Source organism: Glycine max, chromosome 20 (assembly GCF_000004515.6).
Source record: "Glycine max cultivar Williams 82 chromosome 20, Glycine_max_v4.0, whole genome shotgun sequence".
Taxonomy (NCBI): Eukaryota; Viridiplantae; Streptophyta; class Magnoliopsida; order Fabales; family Fabaceae; genus Glycine; species Glycine max.
In genome coordinates, this window is record NC_038256.2 from 936,588 (window position 1) to 960,013 (window position 23,426).

The 23,426-nt window shown below is 31.8% G+C and overlaps 4 protein-coding genes across 4 annotated transcripts; all 4 read right to left on the reverse strand.

Annotated features, from left to right (window-relative positions):
* Positions 1–317: 317 nt before the first annotated feature.
* LOC100811836 (GEM-like protein 4) lies at positions 318–2,941 on the reverse strand. Its single transcript, XM_006606558.4, has 4 exons — positions 2,044–2,941; positions 1,871–1,942; positions 1,041–1,315; positions 318–917 (listed from the first exon to the last, which is right to left on the reverse strand). Exons 1-4 carry the CDS (start codon positions 2,168–2,170, stop codon positions 744–746), a joined length of 648 nt encoding a protein of 215 aa, XP_006606621.1. The 5' UTR covers positions 2,171–2,941; the 3' UTR covers positions 318–743.
* A 2,069-nt stretch (positions 2,942–5,010) lies between these two features.
* Positions 5,011–5,842, reverse strand: LOC100785986 (major prion protein). The gene is made up of 2 exons (XM_006605407.4): positions 5,689–5,842; positions 5,011–5,345 (listed from the first exon to the last, which is right to left on the reverse strand). The coding sequence occupies exons 1-2, from the start codon at positions 5,792–5,794 to the stop codon at positions 5,140–5,142; spliced, it is 312 nt and encodes a 103-aa protein (XP_006605470.1). The 5' UTR covers positions 5,795–5,842; the 3' UTR covers positions 5,011–5,139.
* Positions 5,843–16,175: 10,333 nt separating this feature from the next.
* On the reverse strand, positions 16,176–17,082 carry LOC102669860 (probable H/ACA ribonucleoprotein complex subunit 1). The gene is made up of 2 exons (XM_006605408.4): positions 16,926–17,082; positions 16,176–16,634 (listed from the first exon to the last, which is right to left on the reverse strand). The coding sequence occupies exons 1-2, from the start codon at positions 17,032–17,034 to the stop codon at positions 16,369–16,371; spliced, it is 375 nt and encodes a 124-aa protein (XP_006605471.1). The 5' UTR covers positions 17,035–17,082; the 3' UTR covers positions 16,176–16,368.
* Positions 17,083–21,367: 4,285 nt separating this feature from the next.
* LOC100790246 (glycine-rich protein) lies at positions 21,368–22,439 on the reverse strand. The gene is made up of 2 exons (XM_003555717.5): positions 22,285–22,439; positions 21,368–21,697 (listed from the first exon to the last, which is right to left on the reverse strand). Exons 1-2 carry the CDS (start codon positions 22,391–22,393, stop codon positions 21,501–21,503), a joined length of 306 nt encoding a protein of 101 aa, XP_003555765.1. The 5' UTR covers positions 22,394–22,439; the 3' UTR covers positions 21,368–21,500.
* Between the last annotated feature and the right edge of the window lie 987 nt (positions 22,440–23,426).

The following is a 23,426-nucleotide window of genomic DNA, read 5'->3' on the forward strand; positions in this document are numbered from 1 at the left end:
TCACATACAATATCATGAAGAAATTAAAGCACCCTAATATAAAGGATAATATCTCCTTCAATAATTTTCATAAGGCTGAATAGTGAAATTAGTGTACGATGAAAAGTGTATATAACAGTACCAAGTTAGTCCCAGAAATTAAAAACCTTAAAAATATCTTCTGTCATTCATGTTCGTCCCTCAATAGATAACAATTAAGGTTAAAGGTAGTTGATGATGTGTCATATTTATAATTAACGACAAATCCTCACCCGGCCATTTGTTTGCCAACATACATGCATGCCAACTAATAACTTTTAGATTATTTAAAGCAACAATAACATTAATAGTTAATATTATTTTAAAATTCGTTATTATCAATCACATGAATAATTAATAAATCATACAAAATTATTTAAAAGTCATTATCTCATATTTTTGGTCTTCTAGCTCAACTTCATTCTTCCTTCCTTAAAAAACAGCTCAACTTCATTCTTTGGATTCTCTTATATATTTTTACATCAATTTCTGTCTATTTTCCTCCTTCCATTCCATTCCACTATATGGTATGGCAGTACTCAGTATATATGTATTCTATCTTCTACAGCATTAAGCCTCTAATATGAAGCTTAGTTCCTCCTCTACTGCAATATATGCCAATGCAGCTAGGTCAACTCTCATATCTTAATGAGGTGTGTAGATTAAATGAAGTTACGCTTTGAAGCCTTAGGTACAATGAGTGGCTTTAGGCTTTAGCTGTTCATCTAAGCTTGAGAAATTGCAAGCTCAAGATAATTGAAAGTTTTCTGATATTTTAAGAATCCCATAAACCAAAACTCAAAATTGTCTTCTGTGACTATCTCTATATACTTCTGTGTTGGCTTCTCAACATTTCTACTTTGGTTCACGTACTTAATCCTCTTCAGGGGAATTGAAACCTGTGACAAGACACAATAATTTTCGGATGTAAATCATAATGTGAAAACTATTTTGGACTAATTAAGGAAACTAAAGTCAGGGATAATTTATTTATTTTTATCACTTCATCAATTATTAATTACCTTATAACGGATTCTGCACATTTCGCCTTTACTAGAGAAGACTTTCATTGATCTCTCACTGCAAAAGGTAACCTTGTCTGTGGAAATGAAGAGGAGCCCTGCTAAAGGGCCTGATGTGGTTGATAGATAGCACTGTGAAGATTTCAACAGTTTCTCCCCTTGTCTCACTGTGAAGAATTGGTTGAAGACTCTCTTCACACCACCAACTTGAAGAATTCTAGCCCCTAGTCTCAACTTCCCCATAACTGTCTCAGTTATCGTTGGCCCCAGTCTCACTGAAATTTCGTCAAATTTATAAATATTGAATCAATATAGGATTGTATATGGAGGTTAAATTGATTTGGAGAAAATTAAGTCAAATTGCATGGTTGAATTCTTTGGGTATGATGACAAAATAAAATTTAAACCTAAGTACTTGCGTAAATAGAAATTATAAGATTGAGTAGTAAAAAAATGAGAAAAAGATTATGGATTGTAATTTTTTCACTAACAAAAGTCTAATAATTAAAAAGTAACATACGCGGTTAAAAAAAAAGAGTCCATGTTATTAGAAAAATTTCCACCAAAAGGTCAATTCTAGTAACTTAGTTGAATTGTACGTCTAGTTGAATTTTTAGGTGACCTTGTTATGCAAAAATTTATGTCAGTTGATCTCTATTTAAAGATAACAATAAATAGGTAGGAACATACATATATTGTTCGGCATATTTATGAAAGAAAAAAAAATTATACAAAGAAGTTTTACATTGAACTAGCACCTCGTAGTGCATGCATTATCACTTGGAATGTGGGAACCTATATGGCTATATCAAGTTTACATGAATACTCACCATGTTCTCGTACTTCTTGCGAAAAGTTATCAGCCTTCCTTCCAAGCTTGTTTATAATCGAATATATTCTACCTGAAATATTGAAGCTCTAAATTAAGCCATTACTTTATATATATATATATATATATATATATAAAATTTAATGTTTGTAGGTAAAGAAAAGAAGGTTTTACTTTGCTTTGACGTTGTTGTTGACAATTGGCGTTCATTGGCAGGATCAGGTAAGAATTTGTTGAGTATTGACTTATGCAGTTGATTATAGGTAGCTATGCTGAGTGAATGAAGTAATGTGGTGTCCATGGCTGAATTCTGATGCTTTAAAGGACTTGAGTTTTATTGAAGGTGTAAGAAATTTATGCTTGTAATGGATTTGGTAAGTCCCTTGATTCTATTCCAAAGAGCTATTTAAAGAGAAGTTAAGCTAGGATGTGCATGAATATTCGCTTTTGTTTTCTTTTTCTTTTTGGTGACTCATATTCTTAGATCATCAACTATGATCATATATACGGACACAACTTGCATGGCATCTTCATGATAGTATAAAAGCCACATGGACTGTTTTGGTTGCTTTTAGAGAAAAATAATGGTACAGAAAGATCCATGTCATCTTTTTAACACTTAAAAATGTTTTTGAAGGAAGTTGCTTTTAAAGTTTAGAGAGAGGTTATGTACCTTAATGAGCAAGGCTCCATTGTGGTTGATCAATGATCGGTATATATTTAAGCAATAAATGACCTTTTTTAATCAATTCTTAAATTATTGCTGTGCCTGTGTGTTTTCCATGATTTTAATTAAATCCTTATGGAAGCGCGAAAGTTTTGAGCTCGATATATGTTTTTACTTAGTTACTTTTTATTTTATTTGTTAGTGAAGGATTAGTTACATGTTATTAGTTTATGCTCGGGCATTTACTTTAAGGTAGAATATGTGTAGCTTTAATTTTTATTTTTTTTAAATATGGCTTATTTTAGTTTTAGTCTTCTACTCTCTTTTTTTCTCTCTCCTAATTTTGCTAAATTATTAAAATAGAATCTAGCTATCATCACTTACTGATGACATGATAGACATCTAGTAGACATTTTGCTATGTTGTATGTTACTTTAAGACAGTCATTGACATAGCTTAACTAGATGTATATACGTGATGAGGATAATTTAAAAAAAAATTAGAAGAATTAAAGTCGAGAAAAATTGAAGATAAAATAAATTAGTCAAATTTATAAGAATAAAATGCATATTTACACCTATAATGTCAGTTTCAAAACTCGTGTGAGTTGACAACATGAGTCTATTAATTAAGAGTCCATAACTTTACCTATATTATCAATTGAATTTTTCCTCAGAGTGTTAATTTTTTTTTTTTTTTGCTTATAAAAAAATTCTAAAACATTTTAATTTGACTACTTTGATTTCTTTTTCTAGGAAAATCCATAGGTCAGTAGGTGAAGAATGTAGTCTTTTGCAAAGCGGAAAGTAACTTATAAACTAATGAAAAGAAAAAGTAAACATATTATTTGGTACACTTTTTAATTGCACTTGCTTAATAGGGTTGTTTATTGCAACTGCTTATAAATGTGAATGCATCATCCAAGCTTTTTCCAGCTGGCATTTTAACTTGTTGATGCTATACCGTTCTTTGCATTCTCTTAGGATAGGATAAGAAAAAAGTAATGATAAAATGCTGAAGTATATTCCATGTCATGTTACTCTTTACTAGAGTGCTCAACTTAAAAGATCATCAATTCTGCCGTTCTTTATCATGACCAATTGGTGAATGAAAGGATATTCACTGCATGATAATTAGGTGATGAAACCTAATTCCGAATAGGATTATATATATATATATATATATATATATATATATATATATACGCACACATCAGAAAGAATTCCGAATAGGATTTGATCACCTATAATAAAATTGGCAGCTACATAATTTTTAAAATTAAGAAGACAGTTATTACAACATGCCACGGAAGTCAATTCCAAAAGAGAATGAAGAAGTGTGTTTGTTTTATGAATTAAAAAATCATTTTTAAGAATGTAAATTTGGGAATGTAATTTTTTGTTGTGAGTTTTAAATAACCAATTTTGATTAGTTTTAAAAAAATAGATATACCATGTTTTAAATCATTTTTATTTTCATGTTGAAAGTTGAAAATATATATTCTCGTCAGTATGAGAAGTTATTTTCTAACTCAATTATAACATCTATTCCAACTCTTTTTTTTATTTCAATTATGTGAAACAAAATATTCTATTTAGCATGTCATGTCTTGTGAAATTACTTCTCAAACATGTTCCATGGAGGTTAATTTTATCTCTAATCTATGTGTATAAATAAATATTTATTGGGAGATGTTAGTCTTTTGAATGAATCTTGTTACTTTGATAGATTATCTTTGATTTTCAACAGGGGATATACTCAATTAAAAAAATAAATAAAGGAACCGATTAATGAAAGTCAAGTTTTAGTCTATACATGGGTCAAAATATGCCGACATAGGAAACAACACTATATAAATTATTTAATATTAATAATGGCTAATGTACATTAAATTATATCTATTGCATTCTGATACATATATTATTTAATTAATACATTTATCATTTAATATATGAATAAACATGATAAAAACATAAATAAATGAATATTGAAACAATAAATAATCATTGAAGAACTTATTACCTTAAGAAATTATATATTGTTAAATAAATATTATGATCATAAAATAAATATTTAAAATTTAAAACGTATAGCAATCTTTTTTTGGGTTTAATTTTTATATATTGTAAAAGTCAATTATATAACTTTTTTGTTTTAAAAAAGTCAATTAATTTATCATCCATACAAATTGTAATTCATATATAGTAGTGCAAATTTTCTTTACATTGTCATACACATGCAAAATATTTTCTTTTCATTTATCAATTGTCAATGAATTCTTCTGAATTAAATTGATGTTATCACCTTGTTAATAAACTGTAATACATAATCTGGCATCCAGTTTTTCAATTCTATCAAATTCCTCTAGCAATTGCTTTCTTGGTCGTTGCAAATTAAACATGTAGTTTTATTTATATATTTAAGTTTAGCAAAATGGAACAGAGAGAACATATATAAAGATAAGAAAATACATATATAAAACTATTATTCCTTTATATCACAAGAGAAGAGAGACTTCCACTTTTATTACAACTACACTTCTCATGAAGTTTTATTTATTGCGAAAACCTAAACCCGTAAAGAAGCTTTAGCAAGTTTTCTTCTTAGTTGTGAGGGTTGCCATTAGGTCGACGCCAACCTCCCCAGCCACCACCGCCACCACCACGCCAGGGACCGCCCCAACCACCGCCATAATAAGGGCCACCCCAGCCGCCACCATAATAAGGGCCACCCCAGCCGCCATACCAAGGACCACCCCAACCACCGTAACCCCATTTGCTATCATATAACCCATTTGGAGCATGCTTCCCTACAATAAAAACAACAATATATAATAATAGGGTATCAGATGAAATAGTTATTTTAGATTATACTTTTGCTATATATTCCAAACAAAATGATGAATTTGACAAACTGGCGAGGTAGCCTGTCTCAATCTTAATCTAAATGCCTATGCAATTCTTGGTGAAACTATATATAGCAAGTTGTTATTTCGGTAAAATTGTCCACATAGAAAAACATGATAGGATATTCTTACAAAATCTTGTTAAATATCTTTATACGTATACTAAGTGCTATCATCAAACTATCTTGAGTTACAACCAATAAAAGCTATTATTAAAACAAACGAAAAAAAATGTGAACAGAATTACCATCTTTTTTGTTAAAATTTTCGTATTCATTGGGTGCAACCTCAGCAGAGATCAGAAGTATAGCCGCTATGAACATAACTACAACAAGCAAAACCTTGGAACCCATTTTTCAGAACTGACCGTGAACTTATAGAACACTAGCTAGTAAATATATGTCGATGTGAAGGAAGTGGCTTAGTGTTCTCTATTTATAGGCAAGTGAAGTAGAGTGAGAACAAGAAATATTCAATACATTACTTGATGGGGAAGTACATTTCAATTTAATTTAGTCGTATCTTTTATCTTCAATTTCTAAAAATTATCATCAAAATCTTGTCAGGTTCCCCTTTGTTATCGTTTGCATTACCGTGTTGAAATTGAAAACAATCATCATATATTGTAGGATAATGTAAAAGCAAATGCATCAACGAGGATATGCATGGCCATTGCTATTTGACTTGCTAGAATTTGGAGTTGAGAACAATAATGTGGACTTTTAAGATTGCTATGACACTGTAAATATAAATGCGATTGGATGTTTTAGACTGCATGACAAATAATGCAATTAGTTCTCCGTGCATGCAACTCTTGGTACATAAACTATCATGACGCAAGGATTGCATTTCATTGAATGAAAGCAAGGTTCAACCTGTCTCTAGTCAACTCTCCATTTCTCTCAAAAAAAAAAAAAAAAACAAATCCTTTCGTTCTTGCACCGCCCAAAGACTAGTTTAATTTACATAAAAGGAGCTATAGTAAAGAAAACATCCACTGACTACAAATATTTGTATGATGACAATATGCATTATATGGATGCCTTAAACCCAAAATGAAACCAGAAATTACATTTCATCGATAGAAATCAAGTTTCAACCATTTTCTAGAGTCAATTTTCCATTTCTCTGATCAACCGATAAAAATAATTTAATTTATATAGAAATGGTAGATCTTAATTCAATAATAATTTATCATTCGTTCATTTTCTTTGCAGGAATGACGAAAGTTGACCTTTGAATCAGATAAAAAAAAAAACTAGTTGGGATCAAATAAAGAATAGAAACAAGAAGTCAGATATCACCAAACTTCTTGTAAACTGCATGGCATTTGTGGAACGTCAAGGATAATTAGGATATTTTATTTTCACTACTTCAAAATGGGGTTTTACATTGGTTGTATAACAACCGATATGGAAATATATGTCATGGCAATTTATAAGTTAAAAGCAATAAGTTCTCATTTTTAACCGATATAAATTAATTTACATTTACATTCACAAAACTACACTAAGTTCCTATTCGATCTCTCATTGCTTTCTCACATGGACGCAACACCTGACCCACACGATCCTCTCAGAAGACGAAGCACGTCGTGAAGAGCACCCCACTTAGAAGCCCAGCAACAGCAAAAGACAAGATCAAGAACCTAGTAGAATCATCGATGGCAGATCGAGACCAACAAATGTGGCTATCAAGTTTTTTGACAAGGAGGATGTCGTGATCTTCGAGACTTTCACTATTTGTTGAGGGTGGTGTAGAGATCTTTTTATTTAATAGGGTTTGTCAAGACTTTCTTTATGCTCGTATTCTTGTGGATTATTGATATCTTGCATATTGGAACTTTATTAAGAAAGTGCAAGTAGGTCCCTTAGCTTTGATCGATTTCATCTTTTTGAGTGGTGTCGTGGAGGCCTTGCGGCAATCGATTGAAGTCGTAGTGGAGAGAGAAAGATAAAAGACAATCTTTTACACGTTGTCTTTACTATTTGTATCAAAATATAAATAAAAAAAAAAACACTTTCATTCATAAAATTTTCAGTTGCAGATACCTAATAGACGATTCATATATCAATCTTATGTGTGCAACCTGGTGGAAGATCATTTCAAATATAAATTTAGAGTAAATTTTGTAAGACAAACGTAGGGATATCTAGTTCATCGTGTCTTATTATATAACTCTTTCAACTCATTCACACAAAATAATTATAATATTAAATTTATCAATTATTTATATTATTATTCTAAAATTATTAATTTATTCTTTTTTTATTTACGTACTTATTTTTCATTAATATCTCGAGAAAGAATATAACCTTTCGTAAACGTAATACAAAGTTTCATACGTAAAAGTTGTAAATGAATCTTATAACATTTTACAAATAAAGTAATTATAAATAGTTACGAAAGATATATAAGATCAATTAGAATCATCCAGAACGAAATTACAGGTCCTAATCCAACAAGGATGATACATGAACAGAGACTAACATCTAGTGACATCATTAACATCCTTGAGACACATTAGAACTACATCCCCTACTACCTGCGCACACATGATATGACTCACTAAATGAGTCAATAGAGGAATTCTTATCACTTCACTACTACTATTCCAAGAGAATGTAGACACACGCGGGAGAAGTTTCAATATTTTTTCCATTTGCAACTATCTTTCAATATATACATTATAATCGTAAGAGTTTTTATTTTCATTTTTTTTCTGTCTTCAAATTAACAGTCCCTCTTTAAACCAGTAAACTATACCTTAATTCACTTTCCCTCTTTTGAAATCGTTACTTAAACCAGTTGAATTCTTATGAATTAAGTTTTTTTTTAATCATTATTCTTATGAATTAATTAAGTTGATGTTATTTTGTTTTGCCTCAAGTTTTTCAATTCTTAGTTGAGAGAAGATAAGATAAGGAAACACATAAAACCTATATATTATTGCTTTATATCATAAGAGAAGAAAGATTTCCACTCTTATTACAACTACACTTCTCGTGGAGCTTTATTCATTGCGATAACTTAAACCCATATTATAAGCTAGCTTTAGCAAGTTCTCTTCTTAGTTGAGAGGGTTGGCATAAATCCCAGCCTCAACATGTTCATTAGGATGCCAACCACCACAGCCGCCACCATGCCATGGGCCGCCCCAGCCCCAGCCACCACCATAATAAGTGCCATCGATCCCAACCTCCATACCTAGGACCACCCTAGCAGCCCTTTATTTCATATATCCCATTTGAAGCTGGTTTCCCTACAATGTAAACAACAATATAATAATAATAATAATAATAATAATAATAATAATAATAAGGACTAATGAAAATAATTATTATAGATTATACTTTTTCTATATATGTCCCAAACAAAATGATGAAATTGACAAATTAGGTAGCTTATATCCTTCTGAATGCTTAATCAAAATGCCTATACTATTCTCGGTGAAATTATATCAAGTTGTTATTTGTAAAATATCTTTGTAGGTACAGTAAGTGTTATCATCAAACTATCATATACTTGAGTTCTAGAGTGTTAAGAGAGAAACACTTTGTGAGTTGAGAGAGAAACACTTTATGAGTTGAGAGATGACAAGCAATGGCTTGAGTATGTTTCAATTCCCTCGTCTTACCAAAGAGAATTATGATAATTGGTGTCGTCGCATGAAAGCCTTGTTAGGTTCTCAAGATGCATGAGAGATTGTAGAGAAAGGTTATGCCCAACCTCAAAATGAAGCTATTTTGTCACCAAATGAGAAGGAGACTTTGTTGAAGTTGAAGAAGAAGGATCAACAAGCACTTACTTTCATTCATCAAGGTTTGGATGAAGCTATGTTCGAGTTGGTGTCAAATGCAACCACATCCAAAGAAGCATGGGAGATTTTGAAAACCTCCCTTGAAGGTGTTGATAAGGTAAAAAAGGTGCGCCTACAAACTCTACGTAGAGAGTTTGAATCATTGCATATGAAGGAATCTGAATCTATCTCAGATTTTGGCAACAAGGTGTTGGCTATTGTGAACCAAATGAAGCGTTATGGAGAAAATATGGAAGATGTTCGTGTGGTGGAAAAGATCCTTCGCTCCTTAATCGCTAAATTTGATTATGTGGTTTGTGCTATTGAAGAGTCTAAGGATTTAGACTCAATGACCGTAGACCAATTGATGGGTTCTCTTCAAGCCTATGAAGAAAGGTTCAATAGAAGACATGATGAGCCATTGGAGCAAGTCCTCAAAGCCAAAGCTTCTTTGAAAGAAAAGGGAGGAGAAAGTAGTCAAAAAGCACGTGGACGTGGAAGAGGACGTGGTCGTGGACGTGGTCATGGCCAAGGAAGAGGAGGAAGAGGAGATCGTGATAATTTTGACAATAATGAATGGAGGAGCCATCAATCCACTAGAAGTCGTGGAAGAGGAAGAGGAAGAGGTAGAAACAATTATGAAAAAGCATATGAAAGGAGGTATGATAAATCTAATGTTGAATGTTTTAATTGTCATAAATATGGCCATTACTCTTGGGAGTGTAGAACAAATGTTGAAGAGAAGGTCAATCTTGTTGATGATAAAGAAGAAGTTGAAGAGTCAACACTACTACTATCACTTAATAATGGTGAGAAGGAAGACAAATGCTTATGGTATCTTGACAATGGAGCAAGCAATCACATGTGTGGATGCAAAGAGAAATTTGTGGAACTTGATGAGAAGGTGAAAGGAAATGTTTCTTTTGGAGATTCTTCCAAGGTGCAAATCCAAGGAAAAGGTATCATTTTAATTTCTTTAAAAGATGGTGCTCACAAATTAATCACGGATGTTTACTATGTTCCTAAACTAAAAAGCAATATTTTGAGTTTGGGACAACTTGTTGAAAAGGGGTATGAAATTCATATGAAAGATTGTTGTTTATGGCTTCGAGATAAAAATTCTAATTTGATTGCCAAGGTGTTTATGTCAAGAAATAGAATGTTCACTTTGAACATTAAAACCAATGAAGCAAAATGTTTGAAGGCTAGCATAAAAGATGAATCATGGTGTTGGCATATGAGATTTGGGCACTTGAATTTTGGAGCACTAAAATCCTTAGGAGAGGAGAAGATGGTGAAAGGGATGCCTCAAATCAACCATCCTAATCAATTGTGTGAAGCATGTCTCCTTGGAAAGCATGCAAGAAGGAGTTTTCCAAAAGAAGCTAATTCAAGAGCAAAGGAGCCTCTCCAACTTGTTTACACCGATGTGTGTGGCCCAATCAATCCTCCTTCATGTGGTAACAATAAATATTTCTTGCTTTTTATTGATGATTATAGTAGAAAAACTTGGGTTTATTTTCTAAAGCAAAAATCTGAGGCATTTGTAGCTTTTAAAAATTTTAAAGCTCTTGTGGAAAAGGAGAGTGGTTATGTAATCAAAGCTCTAAGATCCGATAGAGGTGGCGAATTCACATCAAAAGAATTTAATGAATTTTGTGAAAAATATGGGATTCGTCGCCCTCTAACGGTTCCTAGATCTTCACAACAAAATAGGGTAGCGGAGAGAAAAAATAGAACTATTCTTAATATGACTAGATGTATGTTGAAGGCTAAAAATATGCCAAAGGAATTTTGGGCCGAAGCTGTTGCATGTGCCGCTTATTTGTCCAATCGCTCCCCAACAAAGAATGTCAAAGATCAAACACCACAAGAAGCATGGAGTGGAGTGAAGCCAAGAGTTGATCACTTGAGAGTATTTGGGAGCATTGCATATGCTCATGTACCCGACCAAGGAAGATTCAAGCTTGATGATCGGAGTGAGAAACATGTGTTCATTGGCTATGATGCAAGCTCAAAAGGCTACAAATTGTACAATCCAAACAATGGAAAGACAATTGTGAGTCGAGATGTAGAGTTCTATGAAGAAGGCACATGGAATTGGGAGGAGAAAGAAGACACTTATGATTTTTTCCCGTACTTTGAAGAAATAGATGAAGAAGCCTTGACTCCAAATGATTCAACTCCAGCACTTTCACCAACTCCTTCAACCAATGAAGCCTCATCATCTTCCGAAGGGAGTTCAAGTGAAAGGCCAAGAAGAATGAGAAATATTCAAGAATTATATGATGAAACTGAAGTTATAAATGATTTGTTTTGTCTTTTTGTTGACAGTGAACCCTTAAACTTTGATGAAGCAATGAAAGACAAAAGGTGGAGACAAGCCATGGAAGAAGAAATCAAAGCCATTGAGAAGAACAACACTTGGGAGTTATCAAGCCTTCCCAAAGGTCATGAAGCAATTGGAGTCAAATGGGTGTTCAAAATCAAGAAGAATGCAAAAGGAGAGGTTGAGAGACACAAAGCAAGACTTGTAGCTAAAGGTTATAAGCAACAATATGGAGTTGATTATGATGAAGTGTTTGCACCGGTTGCCCGCATGGAAACCATTCGTCTTCTTATTTCCTTGGCAGCTCAAATGAAGTGGAGAATTTTTCAGCTTGATGTAAAATCGGCATTTCTAAATGGCTATCTTGAAGAAGATGTCTATGTTGAACAACCAATGGGTTTTGTCATCGAAGGTCAAGAAGGAAAAGTCTTGAAATTGAACAAGGCGTTGTATGGTCTAAAGCAAGCACCGAGGGCATGGAATACCCGCATTGACAAGTACTTCCAAGACAATGGGTTTGTTCGTTGTCAAAATGAGTATGCTCTTTATGTTAAAACTTTTAATAATGGTGATATCTTATTTATTTGTCTTTATGTGGATGACCTTATCTTTACCGGCAATAACCCAAATTTGTTTGAAGACTTCAAGGAGTCCATGTCTCGTGAATTTGATATGACAGATATGGGACTCATGTCATATTACTTGGGAATGGAAGTGAAGCAAACGGAGAATGGTATCTTTGTCTCACAAGAAAGGTACACAAAAGAAGTGTTGAAGAAATTTAATATGCTTGATTGCAATCCCGTGAACACACCTATGGAAGGTGGCTTGAAGTTATCAAAGTTTGATGAAGGAGAGAAGGTAGACTCCACGATCTTCAAGAGTCTTGTGGGGAGTTTAAGGTATCTAACCAATACAAGGCCCGATATTCTATATGCGGTGGGAGTTGTGTGTCGCTTTATGGAGGCTCCTACCTCTCCTCATTTAAAAGCCGCAAAAAGAATTCTTCGTTACTTGAAAGGTACAATTGATTTTGGATTGTTTTATTCTCCCTCCAATAACTATAAGCTTGTGGGATTTTGTGATAGTGATTTTGCCGGAGATGTTGATGATAGAAAAAGTACTACCGGATTTGTATTTTTTATGGGTGATTGTGTTTTTACATGGAGTTCTAAGAAGCAAGGCATTGTGACACTTTCTACTTGTGAAGCCGAGTATGTAGCTGCAACTTCTTGCACATGTCATGCCATTTGGCTAAGAAGATTGTTGGAGGAACTTCAGTTGTTGCAAAAGGAAAGCACAAAGATCTATGTTGATAATAGATCTGCACAAGAGCTTGCCAAGAATCCGGTGTTCCATGAACGAAGTAAGCATATAGATACAAGGTATCATTTCATTAGAGAGTGCATTGCCAAGAAAGAAGTAGAATTGACTCATGTGAAAACTCAAGATCAAGTTGCGGATATTTTCACCAAGCCTCTCAAATTTGAAGATTTTCGAAGATTGCGAGCAAGACTTGGTGTGCAAAAGAATTTTCCAATTAAGGGAGGATGTTAGATATTAATTAGAAAAATAATAATAACAAGTTTTATGAGCCTTAAATTGTGGAAGATGAAAGTTGTAAGGTTGTGAGTTACAAAGTCTTGAATAAGCAATTATGTGAGCATTTAGTATTATTGAATAAGCAAATTATGTGAGTGGTCACTCTATTTTAGTATAAATAGGGGATCATACTCTTATATTTGGTGTGGCAAATGTAATAAAATCTTCTTCTTCTTCCAACATTACCATCTTTTTTGTTAAAATTCTTGTATTCATTGGGTGCAACCTCAGCGAAGATCAGAAGTATAGCGGCCATGAACATAAAAAGAACAAGCAAAACCTTGGACTCCATTTTTTTAAAACTTGCTGAACTAGTAGAAAACTAGTACAATGCCAATGTGAAGGAAGTGGCTGAGTGTTCTCTATATAGGCAAGTGAAGTAGAGTGAGAACAAGAAACATTCAATTCTTTACTTGGTGGCCGGGGAAGTACATTTTAATTTAATTCAATCTTATAACTTAAGAGTGTATTTGATTTGTATTTTTATTTTTTATTTTTATTTTTTGAAAAATATTTTCATTTTCAAAAGATTTGAATTCTGAAAACATGTTTGATTTGACTTCTTATTTTTTATTTTCATGAAATATAAACACTGAAAATTTATGATATATTGACTTCTTGTCTTTTTTGTATTTTTATATTTGTTTAAAATTATATTCCTTTCTACCGTATTTTTATTTTACCCAAAATGAGATTCCTGTTTTCAATCGAAAATGATATTTTATTATTTTCATTTCCTGGTTGTTTCTTATTTTCATTTTCATTGAAAATGTTTTTAAAAATCTAACTAAACACATTTTCATCATCATTTTTTATTTTCAGTTAAAATAAAAACAGAAAACAATCAAATCAAACATTCCTAAGATTTTCAAAATTATCATTAGAAGCTTGTCAGTTTCTATATTGTTTTTTGGAGTTGAAAAGGGATCATCATATAGAACACCGTAAGAGGAATTGATCACTCAACGAGGATATGCATCATCATAACTATCTGACTTGCAACAAGAATGTGAGTTGAGAACAATAATGTGGAGGAACTCCTTATCCTGAAATGGACCCTCCGCTATATGACCCTCCTCCAAAACACAAAAAAGAAAGAACATTGTGGAACGAATCGACGACAATAATTGTTGTGGAATTTCTCCGAAGGAGTTTTGATTCGGAAGAAAGAGAATGAAAAACCTAGAGAATTGAAGAGAGAGAGAAACCAAACCCTAAGTGCAAGGGGGAAAATAGTAGAGAGAGAGGTTATTGTTTCACGGTCTTCTTCACTCTGTGCTGCGCGGCCTCAGTGGGCTTCTTCTCTGGCAACACCACGACGATACAGTGAGGGTTCTTCTCTGAAGCGTCCCTTTCTCCTGGGTGAGCTTGTTGTGTTTCTTGCTTTTCTTTCTCCCAAAAAAACTCCAACCTTCCTCTACGTCTTTCTCTGTGAGCCACCACACTCCTCTCTCAAGTTTTATATATATATATATATATATATATATATATATATATATATATATATATATATATATATATATATATATATATATATATATATATATTACCGTTAGAACTTTTATAATTAACGTTTGAATATTTTAAGAAAAGTAATTAAATAACTAATTAAAATAATAAAAAAATAGACAATTAAAATAATAAATGAAACAAAATAATAGATATTGTTTAAGAATTTTTATAAATTAATAATTATTAAATAAATATTTAAATTTTAAAATATATTATTAGCGATTTTAATTTTCAATTACAAATGAATTATATATGCATATTAACGTTAGAAACTTTCTAACTAACCTTTGAATATTCTAAATAACTGATTAAAAAATAATATTAATTATGTGTCTTACATCGTTGTTTTCATTCTCATGCTTAACCCATGTTGACACCGTTTTTTTGTTTAAAATTCTGTATTTAATTAATGGCTATACAATCTGATTAATGGTTGGATTTTTGAAAATGTACTTAAAGTTCTAACAAAAAAATGTATATACATATATTGTGGGGTCAAATCTAACAAAAAAATATAGCAATATGAGTATGCACCAGTTAAATACACAAAGCCACTCATATTCTGATTAATGGTTACATTAGACCCCACAAAATATATATATATATATATATATATATATATATATATATATATATATCAGTATTTTGGGTTGTCAAAAAAGTACTTAAAGTTCTAACAAAAAAAATGTACTTTAAGTAATATGTATTATGTATTTATATAGTTTATCTTCCATTAATTTAAATTTTTGTGATGAATAAGAATCTTATGCATCTAATTTAATGACCGGTTTATAAATTCTATTGACTATATATTGAAATTTTAAAGATATTTTAGGATATATATTATGATTACCAACATGTGTCATTATTCACTTGTTTAAATAAAATTAAATTTGATTCGAGTTTGTCATTAAAAAAATATAATTATGAGATGAGACTTTACTAAAAAGATAAGTCAGACTTTTTTATAAAAATTAATTATCAACAAATAAAAATCTATAGATATTTTGTTTTCTACTAATATATATGGTTAACTCCAAAAACACTATGTACTGATTCTATTTTTACGTTTCTTTTCTTATTTTTCCTATTCAACTAAATTCCTTTTTCTTTCAAGCCTCAAAAGTTTTTAAACAAATTTTCCTTGAATTTCAAACAGAATGAGTTTCGAACCGTCATTGAACCTGAATTATTTTTAATTAAGGAATCTCTTTGAACTTTCTTCGAATTTTTATCCATTTACTATCCTTTCATATAGAAATTATTGCGGTAGGATTTTTTTTTTCTGTCATCAAATTCACCTCTCTACAGCAATAGTAAATTATACCGTCACTTTCCCTGTTTTGGAACCATTACTTAACCCAGTTCAATTCTTATGAATTAAGTTGATTTGTTATTCTCTTCTTAATAAACTTCACTAATTAATCTGGCTTCTAGTTTCTCATTTCTATCAAAACCCTTTAGCAGCAATAGCTTTCTTGGATGAAACAAATTAGACAATATTATACAATTTTATTTATTTGAGTTTAGCAAAACAGAACCAGAGACAACACAAAGATAAGGAAATTCATGAAAGGTATTATTCCTTTACAAAGTTTTCCACTTCTATTACAACTAACCTTCTCATGAAGTTTTATTTATTGCGATAACTTAAACCCATATATAAGCTTTAGAAAGTTGCCTTCTTAGTTGTGAGGGTTAGCATCAACCCCAGCCTCGTTATGTTCATTAGGACCATAGCCACCACGCCCGCCACCACGCCCGCCGCCATAGCCACCACGCCCGCCACCATAGCCACCTCGTCCGCCGCCATATCCACCACGTCCCCCTCCATAGCCTCCACGCCCACCTCCATAGCCTCCACGCCCACCTCCATAACCACCACCATAGCCGCCACCATAGCCGCCACGCCAATACTTGCTTTCATCTACCCCATCTGCACTAGGCTTCCCTACAATCAAAAAAGGAAAACAATTACAATAATAATTAAGTAGAGACTAAAATAATTTGCCCTAGGCAACCTTCTCAATGCTTAATCAAAATGCTTATACAATTAGTTCTCAGTGATATTATATAGTGAGTTGATATTCCAAATAAACTTATTAATCATAGAAATATTTGACATGTAGAATTCTTCCAACAACTTGAAAATATCTTTATATAGGTTTACTAGCTAAGTGCTGCCATCAGTACAACCAATAAAACTTATAATTAATGCAGAAAAAATTATGAACTAAATTACCATCTATTTTGTCAAAATTCTCGTATGCATCATCGGGTGCAACCTCAGAGGAGATCAGAAGTATAGTGGCCAAGAACATAAGTAGAACAAGCAAAACCTTGGAACTCATTTTCAGAACTTAGTATGAACTAATAGAACAGTACAAGTGTATATATGTCGATTTGAAGGAAGTGACTGAGTGTTCCCTATTTATAGGCAAGTGAAGTAGAGTCAGAACAAGAAACATTCAATTCTTTACTTGGTGGTGGGGAAGTACATTTTAATTTGATTCAGTCTTATCTTATAACTTAAATTTCCGATGTTAACATCAGAAGCTTGTCAGTTTCCCCATTGTTTCTGTTTGCAATTTGGAGTTGAAATTGATAATCATATACATATTGTTGGACACCGTTAGAGGAATTGGCTCAACAAGGATATGCATTTATCATGTCATATCTGATCACTTGCTAGAATGTGAGTTGAGAACAATAATGTGGACTTTTAAGATTGCTATGACACTGTAAATATAAATGCGATTGGATGTTTTAGACTGCTTGACAAATGTTGCTGTTAGTTCTCCGTGCATGCAACTCTTGGCACATAAACTATCATGACGTGAAGATATTGCATTTCATTATAAATGAAACTAAGTTTCAACCAGTCTCTAGTTAATTCTCCATTTCTCTCAATCAATGTATTTTGTCCTCATGTGCTTTGCACCGCCCTAATTTATATAGAAATGATGCATCTTGATTTGAAGATAATTTTTCATTCCTTTACTATTATTTAATGATTCATAGTTCATTTAGGCATGATTATCCTTAGTAATTCACACAATTTAATCATTTTAGTTCATGTTACTATAATTATTTTTCTATTTTCTATGTAGGAATAATGAAACTTGACCTTTGGATAGGAATAAATTAAAACTAATTGTGATTGAAAATGAAGGAAGGAAACAAGAAACCAAATATCACTGGTATCCCAATGAAATGCACGGAATTTATATGTTTTCAGGTTTTGTTAGATGTTTTTGTGTCTAGTTTAGAAATTCTTATCTTTTATTGTATTTTGGATTTTAGGATTTTTTATTTTTAGTATATTTAAGAGGCTCGCTTTAGAAGCTACTTGTAAAAGAGGTTTAGAAAGTTTAAGGCAAGACATTTTTTTTCTCTTGTGATTTTTTTTTATTATAAGCAAATAAGAGAATATATTAATGAAAAACATAGGGGTACAAGAGGTAACCCAAGTGGCCAACCCTTTTAGAAAATAAGAATCCTTTCAGCCCTAAATTTATATTTATATACAGATCGAACAGAAGAAACATATAGAACATACTCAGCCTTCTCTAATCTGTTCCCCACCTTTAGCAGATTTAGCTTTAATGTTTCTATTGCTCTGTAGCTATACACCTTCCTATTTAACTTGCCAAACATATTTAATCCAGCGTTCCATTTTTTAACAGCAATGTATTCCTGTGCATCCATATATATGCTAGCTCCATATCACCGCGAACCACACGGGTCTCCACTTTAATAATTAGCATTAGTTGACTTCATGTAATGATCTATAATAAAGTTGATGTGCAATTTACACTATTTTCATTTATTATAAAAATCACAAAGGTACACATATAGTTCTACTCAACGGGCCTTGCAAATTGCCCCACTACAAAAAAAGTTACAATTTGTGGGGATAAAAGATACCACAAATGACAATTCTGACAGTTAAAAAACTATTAGTATTATGCATGTCACAAACAACTTTTGACGGATTTCCAATAGCAGCTGGTATTGACTCTTTAAAATTGTCAGAAAATCCTTAATATTTACTGGCAGCTAGAAACTGGTGGAAAATGCATTCTGAATCAGTTTTAATTTTGCATTTAGTGGCAGTTAATGGCCACCAGAAAATGCATTCACAATTGTTTTCGTTACATTGTGAGACGTGTTATGCTTGCCTTCTTTAGAAACCGATATCAGAGATGAGTGCAACCACACACTAGAATAAGTAATAAATCAAAGAAAATAACAAAAAATAGAGAAAGAGGAAATCGAAAGCAACCAACATTTTGCCTAACATGTTTAGCATCCACATACCAATAATATAATAAAACATGATATAGAATTTCAGATCCACGAGTATTATCTTGATGAATTGGCAATAAGGTTTCCAATGATGCAGACCTTTTCCACAAGTATTATATTAAGGAATTAGTAATAAGGTTTCCAAGGGTTTCCATTGACGCAGACCTTGCAAATTTCTTCAAGAACCTGCTTGCTTTTATTGCCATCCTGTATTGATAACAGAGAATTGTAGAACTTAAATATACCTAGACAAGAAGTTGAACCTTTATCTATTTATATTAGTAAAATTAAACAAGGCTTAGCATGCAACTCTTTAACATCCCGAGGAATTTTAGATGGCAAAGACATTCTCTTGACCTCTTTACGAGTATTAACCACACATAAAAGAATCAGTTAGAACAAATCACATATTTTCGTCGCCAATGTCGAAACGCTAGCCTCAATGTTTCCAACGCCGGAATTAAAATATTTAGGAAGACCCCACAAATTAATTAATCAATGCTAAACATTGTTTTCAATACTAGAGTGGTGGTTCAATCTGCATGACATGGCGTTAAAACGGGCATTGATTTTCTTAACAAAGCTAACACTTGGCTGATAAAAAAAAGCCCTAGTCAATTGCATTAGTTTTGCTATTATTTCTTACTGAGTATAGGGAAATCCTCATAGAAAACAACAATAATATTTAGAAATTAAGAAGGTGCATAAACAAGATTCATGATCATTTTTATCAGTTTTTTTTTCATGGTTACATTATTTTTGTTTGCCTTCTTGTTAAATTTTCCACAATAACATGCACATAAATTCATTAAATATGAATTTACCATCTAACATAGTTAAATTTGCAAAATGGTAACTTTTTTCTTTATTTATTTCACCTACAATTTGTGTTTGATTTTCTGTTCTTATTCATTTCTGTGTTGGATGCGTCAGGAACACAAGGGGGGAACACCAAGATATATATCTTTTTTTTTGTGTGTGTGAATGACAGGGAAAAACACCCCTTGGATAGATTAAAAACCCTGTGAAAACACGATCGATAGAGTTTACATCAGCCATATAAGGACATAAGAAATTCAAGGCAGAACAAAATCAAAAACCCTCATCTAACCCTCCAAAGATAGGGCAAATTTGTCATCCTAACTGGGACTTGATTAACTTTCTGCAAAACATGCAACCACTGCAATGTACTCACCTTCCAAGAAGAATGCATTAATTTTCTGAATCAAACTAAAACATGGATGATATGAACTGCAACCATGTTTAAGAAGATTAATCGCACTCAGATTCAACAATAAAGTGTTTGAAGCCACGATTCCAGACTATACCAATACCGAGATATATTGCCCACAATTCAGCATGAAGGACTAAATAAAAACCACATTACCACAATAGCCCCTAAACACCCCACCCGCAGCACCTTTCTTCATCACAGTTAAGCTTGTAATGGCCAACTGAAGGACAATTCCACACCGAATAATTGGTGAGTCATTATTCAAAATATCCACTGAAACAAATTGCCTCTGGACCTGATTGCTCATAAAATTAGTTGAACAATATCTTTAGGTTACTGCCATATCTATAGAAACTGCAAATAATTGCAGCCAAGTGAATATCACGCAAATTCAATAGCTTCCAATATTTAATTTCTTGTTGGGCTGCGATCACTTGCATTGGTGCATTTGGAATAAAAGGAACCAATGCATCTTTAGAGGTGGATGCTTCGAAATTGGTGCAAGAAATTAAATTCAATGTTTGGAGTTGGATGTGCCTAGTTTCGGCTTCTCCTTTGTGCAGTGGAGTTTGAATGCAGGGATCTTTTTAAGCTGCAAGCCCTTGTAGGTACCACAGCTGGTGTGAATAAATTTGCCTTTTTGAAGGGTTATTCTTAGATGATTTTAATTTGCTGGCTGCATTTTCTGGTGGTCTGTGTTAGCTGCATGTTTTCCATTTGCATCCTTTTTTTAGAGATTCAGTGTATGGAATTCCTGCAAGCGTCAATTGAGTTCTATGTTTTTTCTCAGTGAAATCTCTCAAAATTACTATTATTTTTTCTTCATTTGTCCCCTCTTAATTAAACCATTAATTCTTATTTGTAAGTTCATTGTGCAAAAATCCGGTGCCCAAGCATTTTCAGAAAAATTAACTGTTTACTCGTGAGAATCAACTTTAATAGCACTATTAATTTGTCATGATCTTCAAATTCTGTCAAACGCCTTTAGCAAATATCTTCTATGACAAAATACATTTCTTCTTTTTTTTTTGCCTATTTCATTTTACCAAACGAATGGAGAAAATAATAGACACTGAAAGAGGAAAAGAAATTGAAATGAGAATCATGCCGATTGCCAAATCCATTAATTATTCCTTTAGTAATAATGCACAGTGAAAGATTTTCACTTTTATTTCATGCATAACTAGATAAGTACACGTCTCATGAAGTACACGTCCCATGAAGTTTTATTTATATAGATAACAATAGCCTATACTTTAAGCACAATGTTCATGTTTAGTTGCGAGGTTGAGCATCAGTACGCACATCAACATGTTCACCAGGATAATAGCAGCACCTCCAACAGGTTTGATAGTAGTAGCTCCATTGACAACAACCATTGGGGCAATACCAACCACGGCGGTATCTATCCCAACCAGACCCCCAACCACCATAATATTTCATTTCATCGACTCCTTTTGTATCATGGTTACCTTCGATCAAAACAAAAAAAAATATAATTAATCAGTTAATTACAATATAAGAGTTTAATGATAATGTAGTGATAATATATAAGTTTTTATGTTACCAACTTATTAGAAATCACAAATTCCATTATTTTTAAAGTAATTATATATTATAAAATTAACAAATTTTATATATATATATATATATATATATATATATATATATATATATATATATATATATATATGATATTTTGTGATTAGAGATGATAGTGTAAATTTTTTTACATTATTAATATATAGTCTATTTTCTCTTGCAATAATATTTATCATCATATTTTTTTTGTACATATGACAAAAAAAAACTTTTAGAAAGCTAGTTGATTGTTCAAATGCACATACAATTTTTCATGACCCTATGCAAGGTAGCTGAATTTTATCCAACGTATAAATTCTGTTTTCTAGAGAGAGAAAAATAGTTTTCTAGCTTCATTACACATTGTAAGATCACCTTAACAATTTGACACAAAAAATATCACAGATCTACAAAATTTTAGTATTAAACTTGTACCTAATAAAGCCAATAACGGTGAAAAATTCATGAAAAGAATTACCATCATTTTTATCAAGTTTCTTATCTACATCTTTGGATGCAACTTCCGCTGAAAGAAGGAGGACAGAAGCCAAGAGCATAACAAGAACGAGCAAAGCCTTGGAACCCATTTTTCCTAACTCAATGTCAAACAATTGCAAACTAGTTCGTATGTTTGTTGATGAAAAGAAAGTCACTTAATATTCTCTATTTATAGACAATGTGAGAAGAGGTAATAGTACTAGGGGAATTCACGGTAAAGGTTATCTGTGAACTCGAATTGACTCAAATTGATCTAAACAATTTGGGTTGAGTCATTTATGTATTTGAGTCAAAATCGAATCAAATGGATCAAAATAATTCATGTATGAATTGAGTCACGGGTTTAGATTTATAGATCTGATCGAAATCGAACTGAACCAATCAAAATTTTTAGAGTTATTTATTTTGGCATTAAATATTACTAATATTGGGACTACAAATATTGAGACTTCCAGTGTTAGAAACTTCTTAAGATATTACTTTTAGATATATTATTATTTGTTTGAACTTTTTTTCATATTTATTTTTTGCCATATTTATAATATTAATGGATCATATTTTGTTCATTTGTTTCAGCAAATCTGACTATAATAAATTTGATTACAACAAAACTTATTTGCAAGAAATTAATTTATAAAAAATAGTTGTGATTCAAACTATTATAGTAAATCTTATTAAAAAATATTTTATTTTAATTTGTATTAGTCTATTTTAGAATATTATGTTGATAGTATTAAATGAATCAATTTTACTATTTTCAGATATTTGATAATATTTTGTTAGTTGTATTAGATATTTGAATAAATCATGATATAAAATAATAGTTTTAAGAAAATAAAAGATCAAATTTAAATGGATAACTCATTGACCCGAACCGAACCAAATCATTCATGAATGAGTTGAATTGAATTTCAAAAAAAAATTGTAAAAATCAAACCGATCAAATTTGATTGGATTGGATCCTGAATTTAACCAAAACTGATTCGAATCAGCCCACAAACACTCCTAAGTAATACAAGATCATTCAATTGTTGAGTTGGTATTGATTTAATTCAGTCTTATCTTATAACTAAGAATTCCAAAACATAGGATCACCATAGTTTTGTCTATTTCCCTTTGTTT

Excerpts from the sequence above, each read along its gene's own strand:
- LOC100790246 (XM_003555717.5), bottom strand. The coding sequence starts at position 22,393 with ATGGGTTCCAAGGCTTTGCTCGTTCTTGTTATGCTCTTGGCTTCTGTC. Across the intron at positions 21,698-22,284 it reads GAAACTTGATAAAAATGATG|GTAACCATGATACAAAAGGA; the intron begins GTAATTCTTTTC and ends TTTTGATCGAAG.
- LOC100811836 (XM_006606558.4), bottom strand. The coding sequence starts at position 2,170 with ATGGACACCACATTACTTCATTCACTCAGCATAGCTACCTATAATCAA. Across the intron at positions 1,943-2,043 it reads AACAACAACGTCAAAGCAAA|GTAGAATATATTCGATTATA; the intron begins GTAAAACCTTCT and ends TCAATATTTCAG. Across the intron at positions 918-1,040 it reads TGTGCAGAATCCGTTATAAG|GTTTCAATTCCCCTGAAGAG; the intron begins GTAATTAATAAT and ends GTCTTGTCACAG.
- LOC102669860 (XM_006605408.4), bottom strand. The coding sequence starts at position 17,034 with ATGAGTTCCAAGGTTTTGCTTGTTCTACTTATGTTCTTGGCCACTATA. Across the intron at positions 16,635-16,925 it reads GAATTTTGACAAAATAGATG|GGAAGCCTAGTGCAGATGGG; the intron begins GTAATTTAGTTC and ends TTTTGATTGTAG.
- LOC100785986 (XM_006605407.4), bottom strand. The coding sequence starts at position 5,794 with ATGGGTTCCAAGGTTTTGCTTGTTGTAGTTATGTTCATAGCGGCTATA. Across the intron at positions 5,346-5,688 it reads AAATTTTAACAAAAAAGATG|GGAAGCATGCTCCAAATGGG; the intron begins GTAATTCTGTTC and ends TTTTTATTGTAG.